A 21,164-nucleotide genomic window follows, 5' to 3' on the forward strand; every position below is an offset into this window, starting at 1 on the left:
CCGGTTCTGGTAGAGTATTTTCCGGCAAGCCAGGCGTTCAGTTCTTCTACTTTTTAAGTGAATCTTCTTTTTTAAGATCTTTGGTGTATTGAACTTAAAAATGCTTTAAACAAATACTCAATATACGTGAAATTAAACATTCTTTAAATTTATAGTTGATAATACTTTTAGTTGTAAGTGTGTACGCTTGCTCCATAATTTTTAGTGAATGTTCATTTAATTTTGTATTTTAGAACATTTTTAATTTCAATATTTCAAAGTTACTGATGAGGAGGATTTTCAACATCTTCGAAATGTGTAAAAAAGAAATATTTGTTTTTGAGAAAAAAGGCTTGATTTCAGAAAAATTAACTGAGACCTCATATACTATTTTATGAAAATATTTTTAAAATTATTACCGGAAAATCGTAGATATTCCTGAGGACGTACTCCGCTTCGACCAGTCCTCGGAAAAGGATAGAGTCCTCTTGTGCCGCCCCGAGGGCTCTTGTATCCTATAGGGCCGCTAGATTCATCTGAATTACAAATAAATTCATTATAAGCATCATTATACTAAAATGTTATTAAAAAATATTCGTAATGCAAATTTGAATCTAATAGTGAAAATAGAAAATTCATTCCAAATTCATTTCACTCAATTTTAAGTGCTAGGCATTAGGAGAAACTATTTATTTTATTAATAATTGGTTGTTCTTCAAAATTAGTGATTTGTCTAAAATAACTGAATAATTATTTTTTGCAAGAAAATAAATAATAAATAAGTATTTGGCTTTCTACTTCTACTCGATATAAATTTAATATATTTCCAAATATGATAATTTATAATTAAGAAGTATATTGTTAAAAATCTAAAAAATATTAAACCATTGAATTTCTGCATAAATAAAATCTTAATTATGAAAAGTTAAAAAAATATTATAATTAAACTTAATCAGTTTTAATTAATTTTTAGTTTTGGTTATTATTTTATTTAGCTCAAAAATATCACACATTAAAAAGCTTTTAAGTTAAAAATATTCGAAAATTATATTTAGTAAGAGTGAAAGTTGTGTCAAATGATTTATTTTCATCTTACAAACGGTTTGGTTAAAGTAAAATATGTGGTTTAGGAGTGACTATTCATGTTTCTGCATTTGAAATATTATTCTTCAGGATAATAGTACACAGTATATATTATAAATATATTCAAATCGATATCACTTATATAAATATATTCAAATCGGTATCGTTTTGTTTTTGTAAGATTTTTGTTATCTTAACCCCCACACATGAATACTTACGCTTTTAACTTATCTGAAAGATTTTTTTATTTCAAGGTGTTTGTAAAAAAAAAATCTATTGTTGTGAACATATAAAATGCTTTTTATATTTTATATCTAAAATGATAATAAATATGCAGAAATAAATAATTCATTTTATCTTAATGTATGAACAATTATTAAAATTAATTAACACCAGTAAAATTAAAATAATGTTAGTATTTTGCAATATCACAACAAAAGTATTTATATTTGATAAACAACAAATAACTTCAAGAAATCTAGAATTTTTGCGTTTTCTGAGGTGTCAGCCTTGATAATTTAAATAATAATAAATTATTGATTGTATATTCCAAATACAAAAAGTATTTATTTTTGATAAATAACAAATAATTTCAAGAAATCTAGAATTTTTGCCTTTTCTGAGGTGTTAGCCCTAATAATTTAAATAATAATAAATTATTACTTCCATATTCCACCCTGGCGAATAAAATTATTCTGATGTTTATAAAATAATAATTTAATGAAATATAATTATATAATAATGTTCATCATCAACAATCAATCATTAATCAACAATAATATTATTAATTTATCAATAATTTATTATTTGATTATTAATCTATATAATAATTTATATAGATTTTTAGACCCTAGGTAAAATTTGTCTCACCTGCCATAATTTGACTTGTAATCGACATCAGCAGAATGAATACAGCAGATATGCTTAGAACAGTCATCTTTTCTAGCATAATCGATCCCTTCACACTTTTTCCTCAAAAGTTTCACTTATCAATTAAAGATCAAACTCAAATTACAAACTATGGTAGATACTGTTCTCTTAAAATCTGATGCTGGTCCTTTTATATGATGTCCAACAGGTGTGCGGGTGTCATCCACCGATTCTGCGCAATTTAATTCGGGGATGATTTTTGATCTGAATACAGGATGATATCACGTACCACATTTCTCTAGTTTGCGAAAGTTTTTCTTTAAGATAATCCAGAAACAAAATTGGGATACGAGAATGATAATTTTGTTTGGGTAAGATTATGCCATCATTGTTGTTGAAGTGAGTTTTTCATCTTTATAAAAGTATCGTTATAATATATTTAAGAGCTTTATTGGCACCAAAAAAATTTAAAACACTTTTTTATTTTGTAAAGATATAAAAACATGAACGTTTTTTTGTTGTTTTTGATTATTATCAACACTATTCTTATTTTATATAAAATATATTTTGAAATTATGATCAATTTTTTTGCGAAATTTTGATTTTTATTTTATAGTTTTTTAATAGTGCTTTGCAAAATAACAAGTGATGATGAAAGATCTTTGATTGAAGAGAAAGAGTTTTCTAACAGGTATTCATCCAGATCAAACTAATATAACTAAATCACGTTTCTAAAATAATTTCATTATGCTTCTATACGTTTCAAGTCTCACTTAGAATCTTTGAATTGAGTTAAAAAAAGGAAAAAAATATATAAAAACTGCATAGAATAAAATTCTTGATTAAAGGTCATATTTTTAAAGGAATAAAAAAAATTAATTTCAAAAACTTAACTAAAATTAATTTATAAACGACGAGAAGCTTGACTAAAAGTTCTACCGAACAGTTTGATACTATTTTTATAATTACTGTTTTTTTACTATTTAAATCACCTTTTTAAAATGAATATATTTTATAAAACTGCATGCATAGAATAAAATACTTGATTAAAGGTCATATTTTTAAAGGATTAAAACAAATTAATTTCAAAAACTTAACTAAAATTAATTTATAAACGACGAGAAGCTTGACTAAAAGTTCTACCGAACAGTTTGATACTATTTTTAAAATTACTGTTTTTTTATTATTTAAATCACCTTTTTAAAATGAATATATTTTATAAAAAAAATATAAATTATTTTGTAACAAAATTTATAAATTTGGTATATACATAACAGTTGTTAGATAGAATTTTTTTACCATTGATTTTGAAGATATCATCATAAGCTCATAATTATTACTTTATTATTACTAATCATGCATTATCTAACTTTTTTATTCTATTTCTTACATGTTGTTTTGTACTAAGAAGGTATGAATATTGTATGTAATTGATTTTTGCATTCTAGGGATCAAAATAAGATATTTTGCTGAAGAAACCATATCGCTAAAATGAAGTCAATTATTTTGTAAAAAAATCCAAGCGTACATTACTTCATTATTATTAATCACATATTTTCTAGATGAGTCTATTACTTTGTTGCTAAAAATAACCTGGTAAATGCAATTTAGTAAATTCAGTTATGCTCTAACGTTTTGTTTTACGTAATTCGTCATTATTAGAACTTACAAAGACGTACGACCAGATTCTAATTAATTCATAATGTCTTTAATTTCCGGACCGCTCGCCGGGCATTTGACACATGAACCTTTGCCTTACCTAACTTTTTTCTCTTTACTTTAACTGATTTACATGATTTATGATGAAGCAAACTGACAATAATTAATTTCAAGATGTTATTTGAATTTCTACATTAATTTTTAATGCTCCTTCCGGTGTCACAAATGAAACAATTTAAAAAATTTCAATCTCTTCACATTTTTTAATTGGTATACTTTATTTCCTTATAAAGAAGTAAATAAAAAGGTATTAATAATAAATTATAAATAATAAGTTTATTTATAATTAATTAGTATTATTACATTTTTCAGAAGAAGAAGTTATGTTTTTACCAGAAAATCCTACTTGCTAAGGGGGCGTCCATTAATCACGTGATCGATTTTTTAGGCATTTTTGGACCCCTTTCCCTTTAGTGATATAATAAATTATGAATAATAAGTTCATTTATAATTGATTAGTATTGTTACATTTTTCAGAAGAAGAAGTTATGTTTTTACTAGAAAATCCTACTTGCTAAGGGGGCGTCCATTAATCACGTGATCGATTTTTTAGGGATTTTTGGAACCCTTCCTCTTTGGTGATACGTTGTGATATTTAAAATTAACCTTCCTCACCCACCAAACATTACCTGCATTTTTAGTCACGTAAAATTTTTTGATCAAATTTTCGAATTTACGAAAAAACGTAAATTATTTGGCCTTTTTTTTAAGTTCAGATAAAAAAAATACACGTGATATCTTACTAGGCCCCTCTCTTCCCCACGTGATGTTTCGTGATTTTTTGCCAAATCCTTCCTTCCCCTATAAACCTCACGTGATTAATGGTCGCCCCCTGAATAACCTTTTTAACCTTTTGCACTCCACCATATAGGTGCCAGTAGAGTGCAAAATGTTAATCTTCAGTACTCATCTATTTGTAAAAAAGTATTGGATATTTTGAAATTTAGTTGTCTCAATTTAAATGCTTTTAAAAAGTTTAAAAATAAATTACATATTGTATTTGGATAAACAAAATCTATTGTTTAAATAAATATTAGATATATGGAAGGGTGAAGAATGTTGAAGAACTTTATAATGTTTAGGAAAAGCTCTCGACAAATTCAGAACAAATTTTTCTCAATTGTATTTTTTGAAACAGACAAATAGATATTCAAATTATTTATTTGGCCATTATTATACTAGCGTATTTTTCTATAAATATTTACTACAGCTTTGTACTGGCAAGTGTTAGATGATTTCCTATAGGTAAAGATGGTACATGATCATTTGATCCAAAGGTCGGTTGGTTTGACACGATTATTATATTATTCCACGATCGATGAGCAAAAGCACGTCCATGGCAAATACTCATTATTGACTCAATTAAGATACATTTAATATTTATTTTGATCCAGTTAAACTATGTCACTGAAAATAAATCAAACGGAATTACAGAGTATTGACTATTAATCATGTTTTCTTTTTATTCAGTCAGGACAGAAATCGTTCAAGTGGGTAATAACATTTAAAAATACCTTGTATAATGTGAACCTTATTTTTATTTTAATAATGATGAGATTCATTTAAATAATTTATCTACGTGCAATTTGATTAAAATAAGATTTTAAATGATGCCTTCATAAATGTTTTCACAATGTTCATTTTAGTGTAGATGCTTTGTCTTTATTCTACAACATTATTTTTCATAAATTATTAGCATTGACTGTATATAAATCAATAAATGTAAACTAAGATATGAAATCAATGATATGTGAATTACCTGAGAAATATATACAATAAATTTTAAAATATAAAATATTTAAGGCAACGTCCTTTCCTTACCTTGACTAGGTTAAATACGAATCCTTGAATATTAATAAGAGCTTTCCACGCACGGTTATTAAAATAGGATCAATATAATGATAATTTAATGTTTCTATATATATAATGTTCTATTGAATCATTTTTCATATCATATTTCCCGCTTTTCTACAATAAATAATAAACATGTACTTTGAATATGTGATTCCCTTCCTTTGGAAAACTGTGTAGTTGTTAAACTTTCTTCTGTTCCAAGTTAGTTTTGTTTACATTAAGTAATATTAATTTTTGAAATATTAATTTTTGTTTGCTCGAAGTTAAAATATACCTAGTTTTAGTATTTGATTCATCAATATTAAAGTAAAATCATGATGCAAAATCGATTAATAAATTGGGTTAACCGATACCAAAAAGTGCACATACGAAATTTTAAATATTAATAATTTTAAATAACTAATTCAATATATATCATATATTACCATCAATGTGGTATATATATTTGAAGTACCAACATATCATTAATTTTATATTAGAAATCTATATCTTCTACCCTCTAAATTTTATATTGTACTATAGTACAATTGCTCAATTTGCTCATGTTAAAGTGAAAAAAATATCTGAATGGTTTGGTTAAACATAGTTTAAGGAACTTATTTATCAAAATTTTTGAAAATTGATGAAAAAACTGTATTAGTACCGATAAATAATATCACAACATAGAACTTCACTATTGAGTGATTTTTATCATTAAATTTAATTATTCATTATAATTTATTAAACTATCGTTTCTATTTTTTCTTCAAATATTTATTTTGATTTAAATATTTGCCAGAGAATTATTATTAAATAGGTAAATTAAATATTAGCCTTGTCTTATTTTTCAGAAAATTGTCTCGAAATAAGTTTGAGAATTGTCGGTTGTGTTCCTAAATGAGTTGTAAGTAAATGTAAAGTAATTGTATTGAACATGTGAATAATTAATGTATGATGTCGTAATTGAAAAGTAGACTGTTGATTTATTCCGCTCAACAATTTCGTTAAATATCTTCTGCTAAACATAAATTCAGAACGTAATTTGCGTGCAAAGTAACAGGATTAATTCTATTGTTTAACAAAAATGGTAAATTTGCAAAATAGCAGCATTGAATTAAAATATCATAAAGAAAAAATGAATCTAAATAAAAAAAAAATTTCTATACAGTAGTTAATAAATAAAATCAAGTAAAATAGCTCAATTTTTTTTGATCGTCAATCAGAACTATTCTTAGTGTTCTATAACCTGATGTGATGTGATTTCTTATAAGCTAGCCTTATTAAAAGACAACCCATTGGTTGATCATTAACTCTTTGATGAGTATATCATTAAATTTTTCTAATAGTGATAAATATAAATAAAAGACTGTTTTTCAGTTGATAAAAATTGATGCTTACTGTGCTTATACGTGCTTAGTGTGACCTTTAGAAGTTGCAAAACCAAAATTTTTACCACGAATAGGCTTTTTAACACTCAGCAATAATTTATTAAATTTCTTCTATATTTATTAATTTAATATTTTTTTATTTTTATTTTTAGGGAGTGAACAACTGGACCAGTAAACATGACAGAAAATCAAATTTAGATCGCATGTGGCTAATAAAATGGTCCATGCGCCTGACCGGAATTTGGCCATACGATCTAGTTGGCAAATATTCGACAATGTGGTTTATGTTTACGTGCCTGAATTGGTTTTCTTTGGTCTGGATGGGTTTTGCAATGTGTTCATTTATGTACAGATACATGAACGATATTATTGTTGTGATAGATACAATTTGTACCTACAGTACAAATGTAATATGTATGGTTAAAATGACATGGATCATTTATAAACGACAACTTTTTCATGAGCTGATAGATATTGTACTTAGCAACCGTTTGCTGGAGATTAATCCTTTACTGGAATGGAATAGGGGAATACGTGAGTAACAAATCGAATTTTAATATTATATAAAAATCATATTATTTGTCACATATGAATGATTACTTTGAACCACTAATGCCTAAATGTCTTTAAATCTATGAATAATAATAATTTTATTATTACCATTTTTCTTTTTACAGCTTCAAGTTATGCCCAAAAGCTGCAAAAATTTACAATTAAAATATTTGATAAAAATTGGAAAGAATATCGTATAGTATCCAGAATTTTTTGTACCATGGTTATTGTCACTGCTTTATCATATGCAAGTATTCCGTTAATAATTATGGCTTATATGAAATTTACATCTGGAATTGTGCCAAGACATCATAGTAAGTAGATGATTAGTAGTTGAATATTTATACAGTCTCCCAGAACTTAACGTCAAGAGGAAACAAATTGAATTGAACTTGACTGTGCTGTAAAAATTCGAGAAAAAATTATCTCACGTTGTTGGAAATTATGAGCTTTCAAGTGTAAAAAATAAAGCATAAAGCTTTTGTGAAATTGTGACATTTTTTTTTCATTTAAACTTCAAATTTCAAAAAATCCGTAAACGTAACATTTAAATCCGTAATAAATTATTAACAGACTTTAGTATATTTTTTTAGACGGGGTCTCCCAAAGTCGATTTAAAAATTTAAATTCATAGTTCAACAAAAAGTCTTAATTCTTTAAAACTTGGGGAAATTAAGTCACTATTGTTGACTATGGTCTTAAACAACTTTTATTTACGGATTCAATGATTATTAGTAATAATCGCATTGGATCCGTAAATAAATGGATAATGAATTTACATTTTTTTAAATCGACTTTGAGAGGCCCGTCTTAAAAAAAATATACTAAAGTCTGTTGACAAGTTTTATCAAAATTTGACGCATTTAATCAGGGTTGTAAATGGTAAAACACTTGATAATTTTATTGTCATAACAAAATTGTGACTCTTGTACTCTTTACGTTTATGTTGTATATATTTCAACATATAGCATTACCTCCTTGTTTTTCACGTTTTTGATCTAATTTTAAATCAAACTGTTGATCAATGTTTCAGTCTACAACGCCGATTATTCAGTGTTGTCGATTGAGGTGTCACAGACGCCCTTCTACGAGACATCATTAACACACGAAACATTCGTAGGACTAATTATTTATTCAGGTTAGAAATGATTAATTAAATCTAATTTAAATGATTTGACAGATTTAAAATCGAATGACACTCATTAGCATTTTTGATAAAGACAAATTTGCATGAACAAGCAAGCTTTGATGGTTTGTGTGAACTTTGGAATTGTCTAGAATTTTTAGGAAGTGTTTTCTTTTATTCCATTAAGATTATTGTCTCTAGTTGTAGTTGGCTTAGATGTCATCTACTGCTTCTTCACAATGTACCTGCGAGATCAACTTCGAATATTGCAGCAAATGTTGAAAATGATTGATGAAGAAATCGATGAACCTTTCAAGCAGAAAAAAATCATTGAGTGCGCTGATGAACGTCTCATGAAATGCGTGCGGCACCATACAACAATAATCAGGTGATGGGCTATTGGAATTATTTTATCAGAATTTTAAATAAAGAATGGCTAGACCACCGAGATGAATACATTTTTGGTACGACTTACTGGAGACAAGTTTTTAATTGAATATTGAATATTTTAATTCATATCGATAATAATGTTCCTGTCTACTGCACTCAGGGAGAATTTTCGATAGCACGAAATATATCTAAATAAAACATACTGCCAACGACCAACAAATATATCTACATATAACTAATATTTTGTTTAGCAATTTAAATAAACTTTTATCCCAGAATAAAGATAGATAAATAAAGAACTTTGTTTTTATCGCAGAGTATGCGATATACACTTCAATAATTGAATAATATTTAAAAAGTTAAATAAGGTGCTATTTTATTTTTTATAACTATTTTTTACATTGAAGTAGCTCAGGTGGATCTAGTTCCATATAAAACAATTTGCACACAAATAAAAATATCAAATTATAAATTATTTTAAATGTGAAAATTAAGGATATACATATAATTTTGGCAATCAAAAGTATTTTCAGTAATTTTAATTGAATAAATCTGGAGAATTTGTTTATGGTACTTGTGCAAGTCCAAGAACCATTTAGTTACTACACCAGTAATAAAAATTGTTTATTTTTAATTGATATTTTATTTTTACACATGTTAATTATAAATCCATATTAATTATTATACTTTTATAGTTTTCAGAATAAATTGGAAGTTGCCTACGGCCCAGTAACATTATTCCAAACAGTATTGAGCTCGATTTTGATATGTGTAATAGCATTTCGAAGTTCTATAGTGAGTAGTCTGCACATATTTTACTATAATCAATAAATATGTTTTCTATATTGAATACCGATTCATTAAGACCATTTATAATTGATTTTTATTTTATACAGTCAACGACGGATTTGACAAATTTATTAATAAAAATACCATATCTGTTGGCGGCCATCGTTCAACTTCTTCTATACAGTTATTATGGCCAGGCTGTTATTAATGAGGTATTCATACATATTATATTTTTAATAGATTTATAGTATTGGGGATTGTATTAAAATGATATCAGGTTGCATTTTATGGTCACACATTTTGCAACTCATTTTCTCAGAATCAAACAGAGCAATGATGTGCTGAGATGCAGTTTTATTTACATGATGTTTTTGATGATCATTAAAATACAGACATAGAAGATGATCATTCAATTTATTAAACAGCAAAATAATATAATAAAATTATATTAATTATTTATAAAATGACTTACAAATTTTAGTTAAAATTTAATTATAAATTTATTGCGGTTTTTATACAAAGTCTATACAAATAATATAGGTAAATATATACAAATTAATATTAAGGATGATATGAAAATACTTGTCAGTTATTATTTTAAAATGCAGTGTGAGTATAAGCTATAACGAATTAAATTAACATACTTATATCGTTATTGACTTGTTGACTTCATCTTCAAATACAACATCCAGATTTTCAAGTATATAAAATTATCCAGTTGCGATTAATACAGCGATAAATCTTTATTAATACTTTTCCTGAGGCTGTAATAGATTTAATTGAATTACTTACAACAGCTACTATGTTAAGTTAACCTTCATTTAATATGTAGCTAATTATGAATGTTGACTATAAAGCTTTTGTATAAAATATTTTTATTTTCAGAGTACAGAACTGGCTACAAGTTTATATGAAACGCACTGGTATGAATATTCGAAATCATTCAGAAGTAGTTTGTTGATAATTTTTCCACAAATTCAAAGGCCTTTGCATCTTAGTGGAATGGGATTTATTGTTATGTCGTTGGATTCGTTCAAAGCAGTAAGTTTTTATAGTATTTTTTATAATAATCAAATAAATATTTATTTGAAGATGTAAAATTGAAATTAACGAATTATACATATTCCATACGATTTTCTGGAGCAATAAGATGCGCAATAAGAAATTTGTATGGAACTCTTGAGTAACTTGCATCTTAAAAATTATTTCAATTCATGAATCTTTAGCTTTTTACCAAATCTTGCAATACACCAAAGTATTCATGTCTATGGTAATTGGTAACAGTAAAATTCTTGAAAATAACAAGTTTATTTTACCCAAAGATTCATGATGGGACTATAAAAGATTTCTCCTTTCAATCTTATAATTTTAATATATTTTGGCTATTTTCACTCGTTACTAAAGTGATAAACTGTAAATGTTGTCTATTACGTTGTGTTTATTTTTTTAAAAGTAAGACTATAATTTTAAAATTATAAAAAAACTCTCAGTGCATTTAGAGATGTAATTGCTCTACTTTCACAGATTCTGAGTACAGCAATGTCGTATTTTACACTTCTACAATCGATCACAGAACCGGCTAAGAAAAATTAAAATACATTTATCAATAAATGCTTTATGTTAAGATTATATTTATATCTGAAGCATATTTGATAATAAAAATAAGAAGTGAAAGAAGTTTTATGAAAAATTATAGCGAATTTTACTGTAATTGAAACAGTGAATTTGATAGTATAATACCGTGGGGATGCATATTGCAAAGTAAAACAACAGCAAGAACAAGTATTATTATTATGTTTTACAAGATTTATATACCTATTTATATATTTTTATGTCCAAGAAATAAACAATGTTATCCTCCAATATCAACTTCCATATAGTGGCTGTAACTTGATCACTATTCTGGAGAGAGTTGTTGCGATTCAAATTTCAATATCGATTTGACAAGCCAATATATTCGTATGGATGAAACGATTAATAATTTTTATTGAAAAAAAATGATATATAAAAATCTGCATAATATTTATCATTATCAACTCCGTTTTATTACAAGGAAGTCAATTAATCGACACTAAAAAGAAATACAATTCAATAAGGTTGACGTTAAATGTAAGTTATAGATATATAGATTTTTTTTAAATGAATTGGAACGGGCATTTCTGAAAAACTGTGTTACTTCACTCATCTTGGCTGTGAATTTTGGTTAATCAATTCAACACCTAATAAATCTTCAACTTATATTTGGACTTTATGTAAGGCAACCATACAGGTTGCAGATTTCTAGGGTAAGCCCCACATTTTTTTGGGTGTACCCCATTGTGCCGAATTGTTGACTGTGAAAGATTATGCTTGTGATGATGATTTGTATTGCATCCCTATAAGCATTTTTATTTTAAACTATATTTGAGTTATTAGACCTTTCCAGTCCAGGATTAGCATAATTACAAGTTACCGTCCCGGATTTCAAGTTAAAAATTCTGGTCACCTTACATTAGGGCCATTGCAATCAATGCAAACGAATAGCCCGTCGAACTTTCGTCCTGAATGGTATGTCTTTGTTTCGACTTTTATTTACAAAGTTCTTGACATTGTGGTACTAATGTAATATACAATATGGGCACTAATGCGTTAAACACAAATGCAGCCAAGACGCAATAAATGTCATGTTCGTATGCGCTTTACAGGTTTTTGGAAAAATTAAACATTGAATCGTGCGTATGGCGATGTTCAGTTGGTTAAACTCTCAATAAAAACGCTTTTGTACGCGAACCGTACATTTGGGAGAGGGATCCATGAGCATCGACCAAAAAAACACAAATTTAAAAAAAACTTATACAAGAAATATTAGTTTAGGTAGCAATAATGTTTTCACAACATTTTTAGTGCTAAATGCAATATATACCATCTCTTGATTTCAAAGGTATCAGATATCTCTTGATTTCAAAATTTCATGGAACAAAATTTATTGGTCTTTACCCCTTTTTATCACTTAACTATATTTTATTATCACTGAAGATAATATTTCCAGAATTATTAAAAACCTTATATGAACCAAAAGTAGTGTCTTTTCAACAACCATCTGAATTTAGTACTATTTTTCCTCAAATTTTCAACATCTTGAATTTGATGTTGAAATATAACATATGAGTTTATTTTCTAATGATCTGGTAATATATTAACCTTTACCAATTGTGAGATTTATATGTACTTTGCCGCTGGAGCGGCGGCATCCGAGTGGAAAGGGTTAATACCAATTATTTGATATATACGTTTCCACTAGCATCCTTCATTTATGTGTAAAATAACGATTGATGTACTAATTTTAAATGAAACTTCACTAATACACAATGGTATGAGGGATGTGCACTATGGATTTTCCTGTATTTTTGTTTCTTACCTTACTGGAAAAATTTCAATGCGTAAACAAAATATTGTAAAATTGATGTAAAATTAAAATATCTATATTGAACAATAAATCTGCACTTGTCACATTTTTAAATTTCTACAATAATCATATAAGACGTTCCTAAGCATTTAATGAAATCTGTGATAAATTTATAGCAACTCATAATAAATTCATTACCATTGATATAAAATTGAAACTATGACTGATAATTTACCTTAAAGAAATATTATTAATTAAAACTTACATGTAACTTACATGTCATTGCATCTTAATTAATACTATATTAATTATAGTGCCATATACACTATTTTGAGTCAAATATAAAATTTATATTTAATATTTTAATAAAGATTTTGAGTATAATCCAAAAGTTGATCATGGTATCCTTAAAGAAATATTATTAATTAAAACTTACATGTAACTGTTATCATTGCATCTTAATTAATACTATATTAATTATAGTGCCATATACATTATTTTGAGTCAAATATAAAATTTATATTAGATATTTTAATAAATATTTTGAGTATAATCCAAAAGTTGATCATGGTATCAACTCTTAACATCGTCGTACATCTTTGCCTGTCTTGTGCCTTACGCGTGTTAAATTGCAAGAAAAACCATTATTATCCTGGAGATTCATTTGAAAGTTTTTAAATATTTTAATTTAAACGTTTTATGATTTGTCATGTGCTGGTATAAATAAACGATTGTATGAAAATATTTTTAGTAAGAATAGAAGAAATCTTGTTGTCTGATTGTTACCCACGTTGCAATTTATCAACGGAGAAATTATTTGAAATTGATCATGATGAAACTGCTGGTACAGATAAACCTAAACAAATAACATATAAAACATTAATTAATTTGCAATTTATTTTTAGCAAAATATTATAAGCGTACGGATGTAATATTTTTATTTTTTTATGAAGCAGCCATGTGGAAATTGAAACAACTCCCACACAATTAAGTTAATACAAACTTTATTTTAAAAGAGTACATTCATATTTTACTTGATGCAACATATAATTATTCGATAAAATCTACCAAACTGATTTAATTCTCGACATTGTTCTTGGGTCGAACAACAAAAATTATAATTAATGAGTTCAAATACGCGAATTCTGATTATATTGTGGCCATCAAGGCTAAAATTAGTCCTCACCGCATCATTTTATGTTTTATAAATCGTATTTACCTTTATATTTGGAAATCTCATCGTGCAATTTCAAAAACAAAGGGACAGAAAGGTAATTTTCCTTTCGTGACGATCCAGTGGCTTCCTTATTAATAGTATTTACACAGAATGCAAAGAGAAATTTGTTATGTTTTGAAAGAGAATAAGTACGTGCCATTTTTTAAAACAACGAAACATTGCTTCACACATTCTATATTAAAATCAATTTCATCTAAATAAATATTAGCATCACAAATATTATGCAGAAAGTTTCAAGAAGTGCTTTTAGGTATACCCATGGTAATTTCGAAATATGATTTAATAAAATGATTATTATATGAGGAAATTAAATATAGGATGAGTGAGTAATTTGAGGGTGTTTGAAAATAAAAATAAATACTAAAAAAATGATGAGAGGAAAAACTTAAATCAATTACAATCACAATTACTTATTAGTTTAGTGAAAAAAAGGGAGGCATATAATATTTTATTGTTGTTAATTTCATCCAGAGAAATTATTTGAATAATCTAGGATAAACATTTTATATAGTGATAATATCAATTCCTAAAATTGTTGCTAAAGTCAACAAATACTTAATATTAAAATATAATAACAGTAATCTATGTTTTTTTTAGTTTCAAGGGTTCATATCATAAAGTTTTATGATGCCGCAATAATTCTCACAGACCTGGGAAACTGCAAATCTTACTTTTGAAAATTGTATAATAATTACCATGAACTTTGTTATTCAATTTAATATCTAAAATAGGGTCCAAAAGTTATTACATTATAATGAAGAAATTCTCTGGCATTTCTGTACATATAACACCCAAATAGGAAAAATAAGTTTTTGTTAGAAATTGAATTAAAATAGAAAATTAAAATTGATTTCTTGTGCGTGCATCTTCATATCACCATATGAGTAAATATGGATAATTAAATGTTAGATCACAGAATGTTAATTAAATATTATCTTTAATGTGTTACTGGATATTACTTGCAAAGGTGAAATTATCATTATAGGAGGTGATAAATGGAAAACGTGTTGTGGCATTTGAGTGTAGATACAAAAAAATCAATTTATATATTGAAGTACGTACCACATTTTGAATATAATGATACTATAGGCAAATAATAAAATCTAAAATTTATAAGTAAAATATACATTTATATCAAGAGCATTATTACATCATAAATGCCTAGGCACATTTCTATAAAATTGCACCAGATTTTTTGCAAAAAAAAGTTTTAAATGGCCAGAGTCAGAAAATCGCTTTATAGTATGGATGTATTTATATACTTTTTGTATAAACCAAGAAATGGTTCAATTTTGTCAAAATTGTTGATGACCTAACTAATATTTTTTGAAAAATTAACTAAAATTAACTGAAGTTCCTGTTTCCCAATCATTAAGGATTAATTCGATTATATGCACATTTTGAGAATTTCTTGCACATTTTTTTAAGTCATTTAAAAATTAATAAAAATCTAATTTTGCAGCAAATATGACGTCGTATTTAATTGACTCTCAATATTCCTCTCACGTTTATTCATTAGTCACCTGTTTGTCTATTCTGATTATATATACAAAATTGCGTCTTAATTGCTGAAACTACATATTTAATACCACTTCAACGATTAATACATACACCAATGCTAGTCAGCAGTTGCATACAAACAAGTTTTATATTAAAGAAAATTAAAAGATTACATTTATAATTGCATCATATCCTTGTTCGGGCAGGATATAAAGTTAAATAATATATGAGCTGCCCGAAATTACTTTCGGGTAAGGCGCAACTAACAGCTTCGAAGGTGCAAATTATGAAGCAATAAAAAATGCGCATTTTTAATTTACATGGTGCGTGTGAGAGATCACAGCAAATATTAAGTGGCATTCGGTTTCTCAGAGTCGAGAAAACAGTCTATAATTTATGTTCAACTGCATTTGAAGTTAATATAATGCCGATTCGAGGTATGTACAATTCCATTCGTGATAACTTACTTCTTGTGGTGTAGGGAAGGAACTCGTTTAAGTGGCACCTTCACGTGAATGCACTTATGGTAAAAAAATTAAATATTAGCAAACTTCATTTTGTGTAAATTGAGAGATAAGTGGAATTCGAATATGACACTCAGATAATTCTGCTATTATTTGACTAGATTTAAAAAAAATAGGTTTCGAATTTGTGAGTTGTAAGTATAGTTCAGCATTATAAAATTAATGTGATATTTGTACAATATGTGTTTGTAAATGAAAACAATAATTGCCTAGTTGATTTGAAAATGTATTAAATGATGTTTTGATATTTCGTTCTATTCTAATATCTTGTTAATATTTATCAAGACTATTTTTCGTGAAGTAAGAAAGAAGATTTGACTATCGACAATATGTAGTCATGTTCTTATTTACTAAAATAAATTGATCACTATCTTAATGACAAAAATTAATAAACTGCTTGACATCTGTATATAGTAAAGTACAAATAGAAATTATGTGCTACCTTAAAATGTATATGTGTTTTGATAAATTTATAATCGAATTGAAGACGTAATATCTACATCAAAGGAATATCTAGTATTAATTTGGCTAAGAATAAATTGATTAATCAATTTACTTATTTATTCAAGAGCGAGCCATGAATCATTATAAATATAATATCAAACTTCTCACTTTAAGTATTTAAATTAAAATTATTACATACTATATTTTTTATTACATAATATTTTTTATTATATTTTTACTTTTATACTATATTTTTATTATACCTTCCGAAACGGAGGACAAGCAAATCATTTGGTAAAGCACTCTAGAAGCTAGAGAAATTCAAATTATGTGACTATTTCCAGTTATTAGACGAAAGTCTTAATTATCGAATTTGTTGATAAATGCAGAAGAAACTTTCTTCTTAATCTGCTCCTGGTAGAGTTTTCTGGCGAGCAAGTTTGGATGATCCGCGAGACGGCTTTTGTACTTGTGTGAGAGAGTGCTTTTTTATCCTTGACTGTGCTAGTATCTTTGTGTATCACCAATTTGAAAAATACTTGGTGCTTGCAATATTTATTTGTTGTTCGTAGCAAAACTTTCGATTATGGAATACAAAAATCAAAACAGATCAATTACTAATAATTATCTTTGGCAAAATCTTTTACGATGTGCAATATGAATTAGAAAGGTGTAAGTATACTGAAATCTGAAATAATGCAATAGTAATACTTCTTAACTTCCTGTATTAGGGTAAGTTATAGTAATCGCAAAAAGATCGAAAATGAAAATTTGTATATATCTTTACGTTTCATCGGTTTCTGAACATTTTGGCATACCTTAGAAAAAATGAATGTATGTGTGTGTGCGCGCGTGTGTATTCGGATACAAATTTTTGTCGATGATTCTGCGAATACGGTTCAACCGATTTGAATAAATAAAAAAACATTTGATTCCTACTGATAAGAACACGTTTGATTAGTTTTTGGCAAAGGCAGGTCTAGCCGTTCCGAAGATACGGGACAAATAGTGCCGAAAACGGTAACTCAGTTTTTAAGAGAACGGAGCGTCCGATTTGAATAATTCAAAAAACATTTTATTTGCATTGACTAGATGAAGAACTGTTCAAAAAAAATGAGCCATTTGGCGGTCAAAAATGAACATTAGACATATGCACGTCAAATTATCAGATATTTTATAGAGATTTTAACAATAAGTATAAATTTTGTTTACACTCCTATGGGTTCCGTACCAATGTTTACGCGTTATACGGCGACGCGGCGCTTACGCGCTTTCATATTTCGTCTTTATGCAGTAAAAGCAGTACGATTGCTTTGAAAAAAAGTTCAGAATTTCCAAAATATTTCAAAATAAATGATTTGAGATAGAATTATTTAATATGGTTCGAAATTCTATTAAAAATTTCAAATCGTTGATCAACTTTTATTGATTATTATTATTGATTATTTTTAATTACTCGAATTTTGAATTGCGGTACGGGAACTTCCAGCAATTTGCCTTAAGGTACGATGCCCTAATTGCCTTAAGGCAGAATTCCACTTACAGCTAGTTTATCTATCTTTTTAGTTGATGCACGCCGGCTATTTCATCGAAAGCGAATGACGTACAGTTCGGGCGTAACGCAATTTCCGTTGCATTTTCACAGATTTACATCCTAGTCGCGCCTAAAGAAGTTTTACTTCAAAAAAGAAAAGATCGATTAGTAATAATAATATATATCTTCAGCATAATTTTTTATGATGTATAAAATGAATGACAATGGTGTTCTTACTCCATACTGAAATCTGAAATAAGGCAATACTTAATTTTTTACCTCTCTTACTTCCGATTTTTCTAATCGGGCGTCACTGTCTTCTTCTGGTAAGGCAAGGAAGCGTGTTAGCTGCCGCTAGAGGACCACTGTTTATGTGACTCGTGTGGTGTCGGCTGTCGCACGTCAGTCTCTCTTCGAACACCGACGTGACTAGTCCATGCCCCTCTTTTTCATGAACACAAAAAACACGTGCAAATAATAATTCAACAATCCTTGTGCTAATAAACATTACCAGTTGTTAAATCAGTGTTTCAAGTGTCAGTTTAAAAAGTGCTCTCATCCAAAAAATCTATAAAATTCCAATAGGTAAGCTATTACCAATTATCATTATTTATAGTTCTTGTCGTGCGCTTTAGAGCACGCGGAAACAATAAATTAAATTCTGATATCTGATTTTGAAAATGGACATATGTTTTTTTCTAATAACGGTTTTACACATTATAAATATGTGTATGGTATATGTGTAGTAAATGGTTTAATATTATGGGATATAAATAACTTGTTTACACACGTGTAATTTGTGAACGTAAAACTTGAATGTGTATATCCGTACTGTAATTGCTTTACATGTGTTATATATTAATGTCATTTACCACCTCTATATATATATATATATATATATATATATATATATATATAAAGCGAGAGCAGAGGTTTTTCTTCAGATGGTGAAATAATATGATAAAATTGTTCTTCAGTTCTCCAGTTTTATTGAAAGAAAATGTTTTTATTCAGAAAACATACGTTTCGGGCCTTGATTTGACCCATCTTCAGTGCTTGTTTGTATGGAGAGCACTATTTACATATATAGTAGTAAAACTATAATTTTTTTGAAAATTCATGCTGTTAAACATTTTCTTTCAATAAAACTGCTTTTAATTACTGGATAGATGTCCAAGAACAATTTTATCATATTATTTCACCATCTGAAGAAAAACCTCTCGCTTTATATATATATATATATATATATATATATATATATATATTTTAATACTTTATACCTTTTTTATTTTGACGAATGGGCTGCTAGTACTTTGAAATATGTTTCAACGTCGAAAAAACTATCAAGATATATATATATACATATATATATATATATATATATATATATATATATATATATTATATATATACATATTATATATATATATATATATATATATATAATTTTTGAATTCCATGGGAAGCACTTCCATATATTGCCAAATTTTATTAATGAACCTTTTTTCATACGTTTTCTTCGTACTTTTTCGCAAATAACTGTCGTTGTTTATTTTTAACAACAATAATTACAAAACATAACGTGTTATGTCAATTTTTATTTTATATCAAAAAAGTTATTTAATGAATTATGATATGTCTTTAATAAATTGAGCTTTTCCTGTATAAATCCAACCAATTTTTTAGGGTTAATTTTCCTTGTGAAATGATGTACTTCGCGGAAACCATGCAAAACTTTATAAATGAAATGTATATAAAGGAATAGTTTTTTTTTAAATATTGTTGAGAAGAACTATACCCATATTTTTTTCTTTAAAATTGCAAAATTATTATTAATATTTACTATTAGATTTATTCTTAAAGAAAGGAGATTGTAGGAAAATTCTTCTATTACCAAATTTATCATTCATACCATTTTTCTTCTTGGATAGAGAAAACTAAAGAAGATATGTATCTACTAATATTAATTAGTAATATTAGTAATATTACTAAGAAAACAAAAAAATTACAATTATAGCCTTTTTTTCAATCGAGATTTTTATTCCTTTGATATGCATATTTTACCAACTTTTATTTGAGAATTTGTATTAATATTTTAGTTATTTTACTAACGTCAGTAACAGATTTGTTTAACGATTTCTTGATAAACTTGAAAATATCGGAATTTTTGTTATTTCTAAGAAATCTCTAAATTTATCTGGTCACATTAATGCAAATGAACAGATACAATAAAATATTGATGCGTCGTCGTTCTTGTATTGATATTTTATGGACAAACTGAATTTTATGGATATTTTATTAGTAAATAATCAATTTAGTAAAGAAATATTAGAAACTATAAAGTTTTTGTTTCTAAAGATATGCATCATAGTCAATTTTACAATTTTGATAATGTAAAAATTATTTTATAAATATATAAATTATTTTATAAACATATAAGTAATTACTTAGCTTGACAATAATGATTGTCTTAAAAATAATTGCGAACTTATATTGCACTTATTTTTGTATTGAAGATTTAAGGAACTTTTTTTAGTATATCGAAGTTTTTTATAAGATTTTTTTTACTGACATGTCTATTGGCTCAAAAACCTGTATATATTTTTATTAATGATCAGATTTTATGAATTCCTGTCCCAGGACAATATCTTTCATTCAACAGACGCGCCCATCAAACATAATTTGATTACATCTATTGTATTATTATTTGTTTATTTATATTTGAACTTTTTGTGAAGTTACATTTGTTACTCCCACGAATGATACTTTTATGAACTTTATCGTTGATCTTTTGCTGTGTGGTAAAACTTA

At 26.8% G+C, this 21,164-nt stretch overlaps 1 protein-coding gene across 1 annotated transcript in view; it reads left to right on the forward strand.

The window, feature by feature from the left end:
* Window positions 1–4,902: 4,902 nt before the first annotated feature.
* The window catches only part of LOC113370135 (odorant receptor 63a-like), a 67,699-nt gene continuing 51,437 nt past the window's right edge, over window positions 4,903–21,164 (forward strand). Inside the window, exons 1-8 of the mRNA XM_026610802.1 lie at window positions 4,903–4,932; window positions 7,025–7,406; window positions 7,550–7,738; window positions 8,458–8,562; window positions 8,752–8,938; window positions 9,636–9,735; window positions 9,837–9,941; window positions 10,615–10,770. Of these exons, the coding sequence (XP_026466587.1) occupies window positions 4,903–4,932; window positions 7,025–7,406; window positions 7,550–7,738; window positions 8,458–8,562; window positions 8,752–8,938; window positions 9,636–9,735; window positions 9,837–9,941; window positions 10,615–10,770 (1,254 nt within the window). The remainder of the gene's footprint in view (window positions 4,933–7,024; window positions 7,407–7,549; window positions 7,739–8,457; window positions 8,563–8,751; window positions 8,939–9,635; window positions 9,736–9,836; window positions 9,942–10,614; window positions 10,771–21,164) is intronic.

This window comes from Ctenocephalides felis, unplaced genomic scaffold, assembly GCF_003426905.1.
Source record: "Ctenocephalides felis isolate EL2017-DRISC unplaced genomic scaffold, ASM342690v1 CF-g0.4_SCAFFOLD_01492, whole genome shotgun sequence".
Classification (NCBI taxonomy): domain Eukaryota; kingdom Metazoa; phylum Arthropoda; class Insecta; order Siphonaptera; family Pulicidae; genus Ctenocephalides; species Ctenocephalides felis.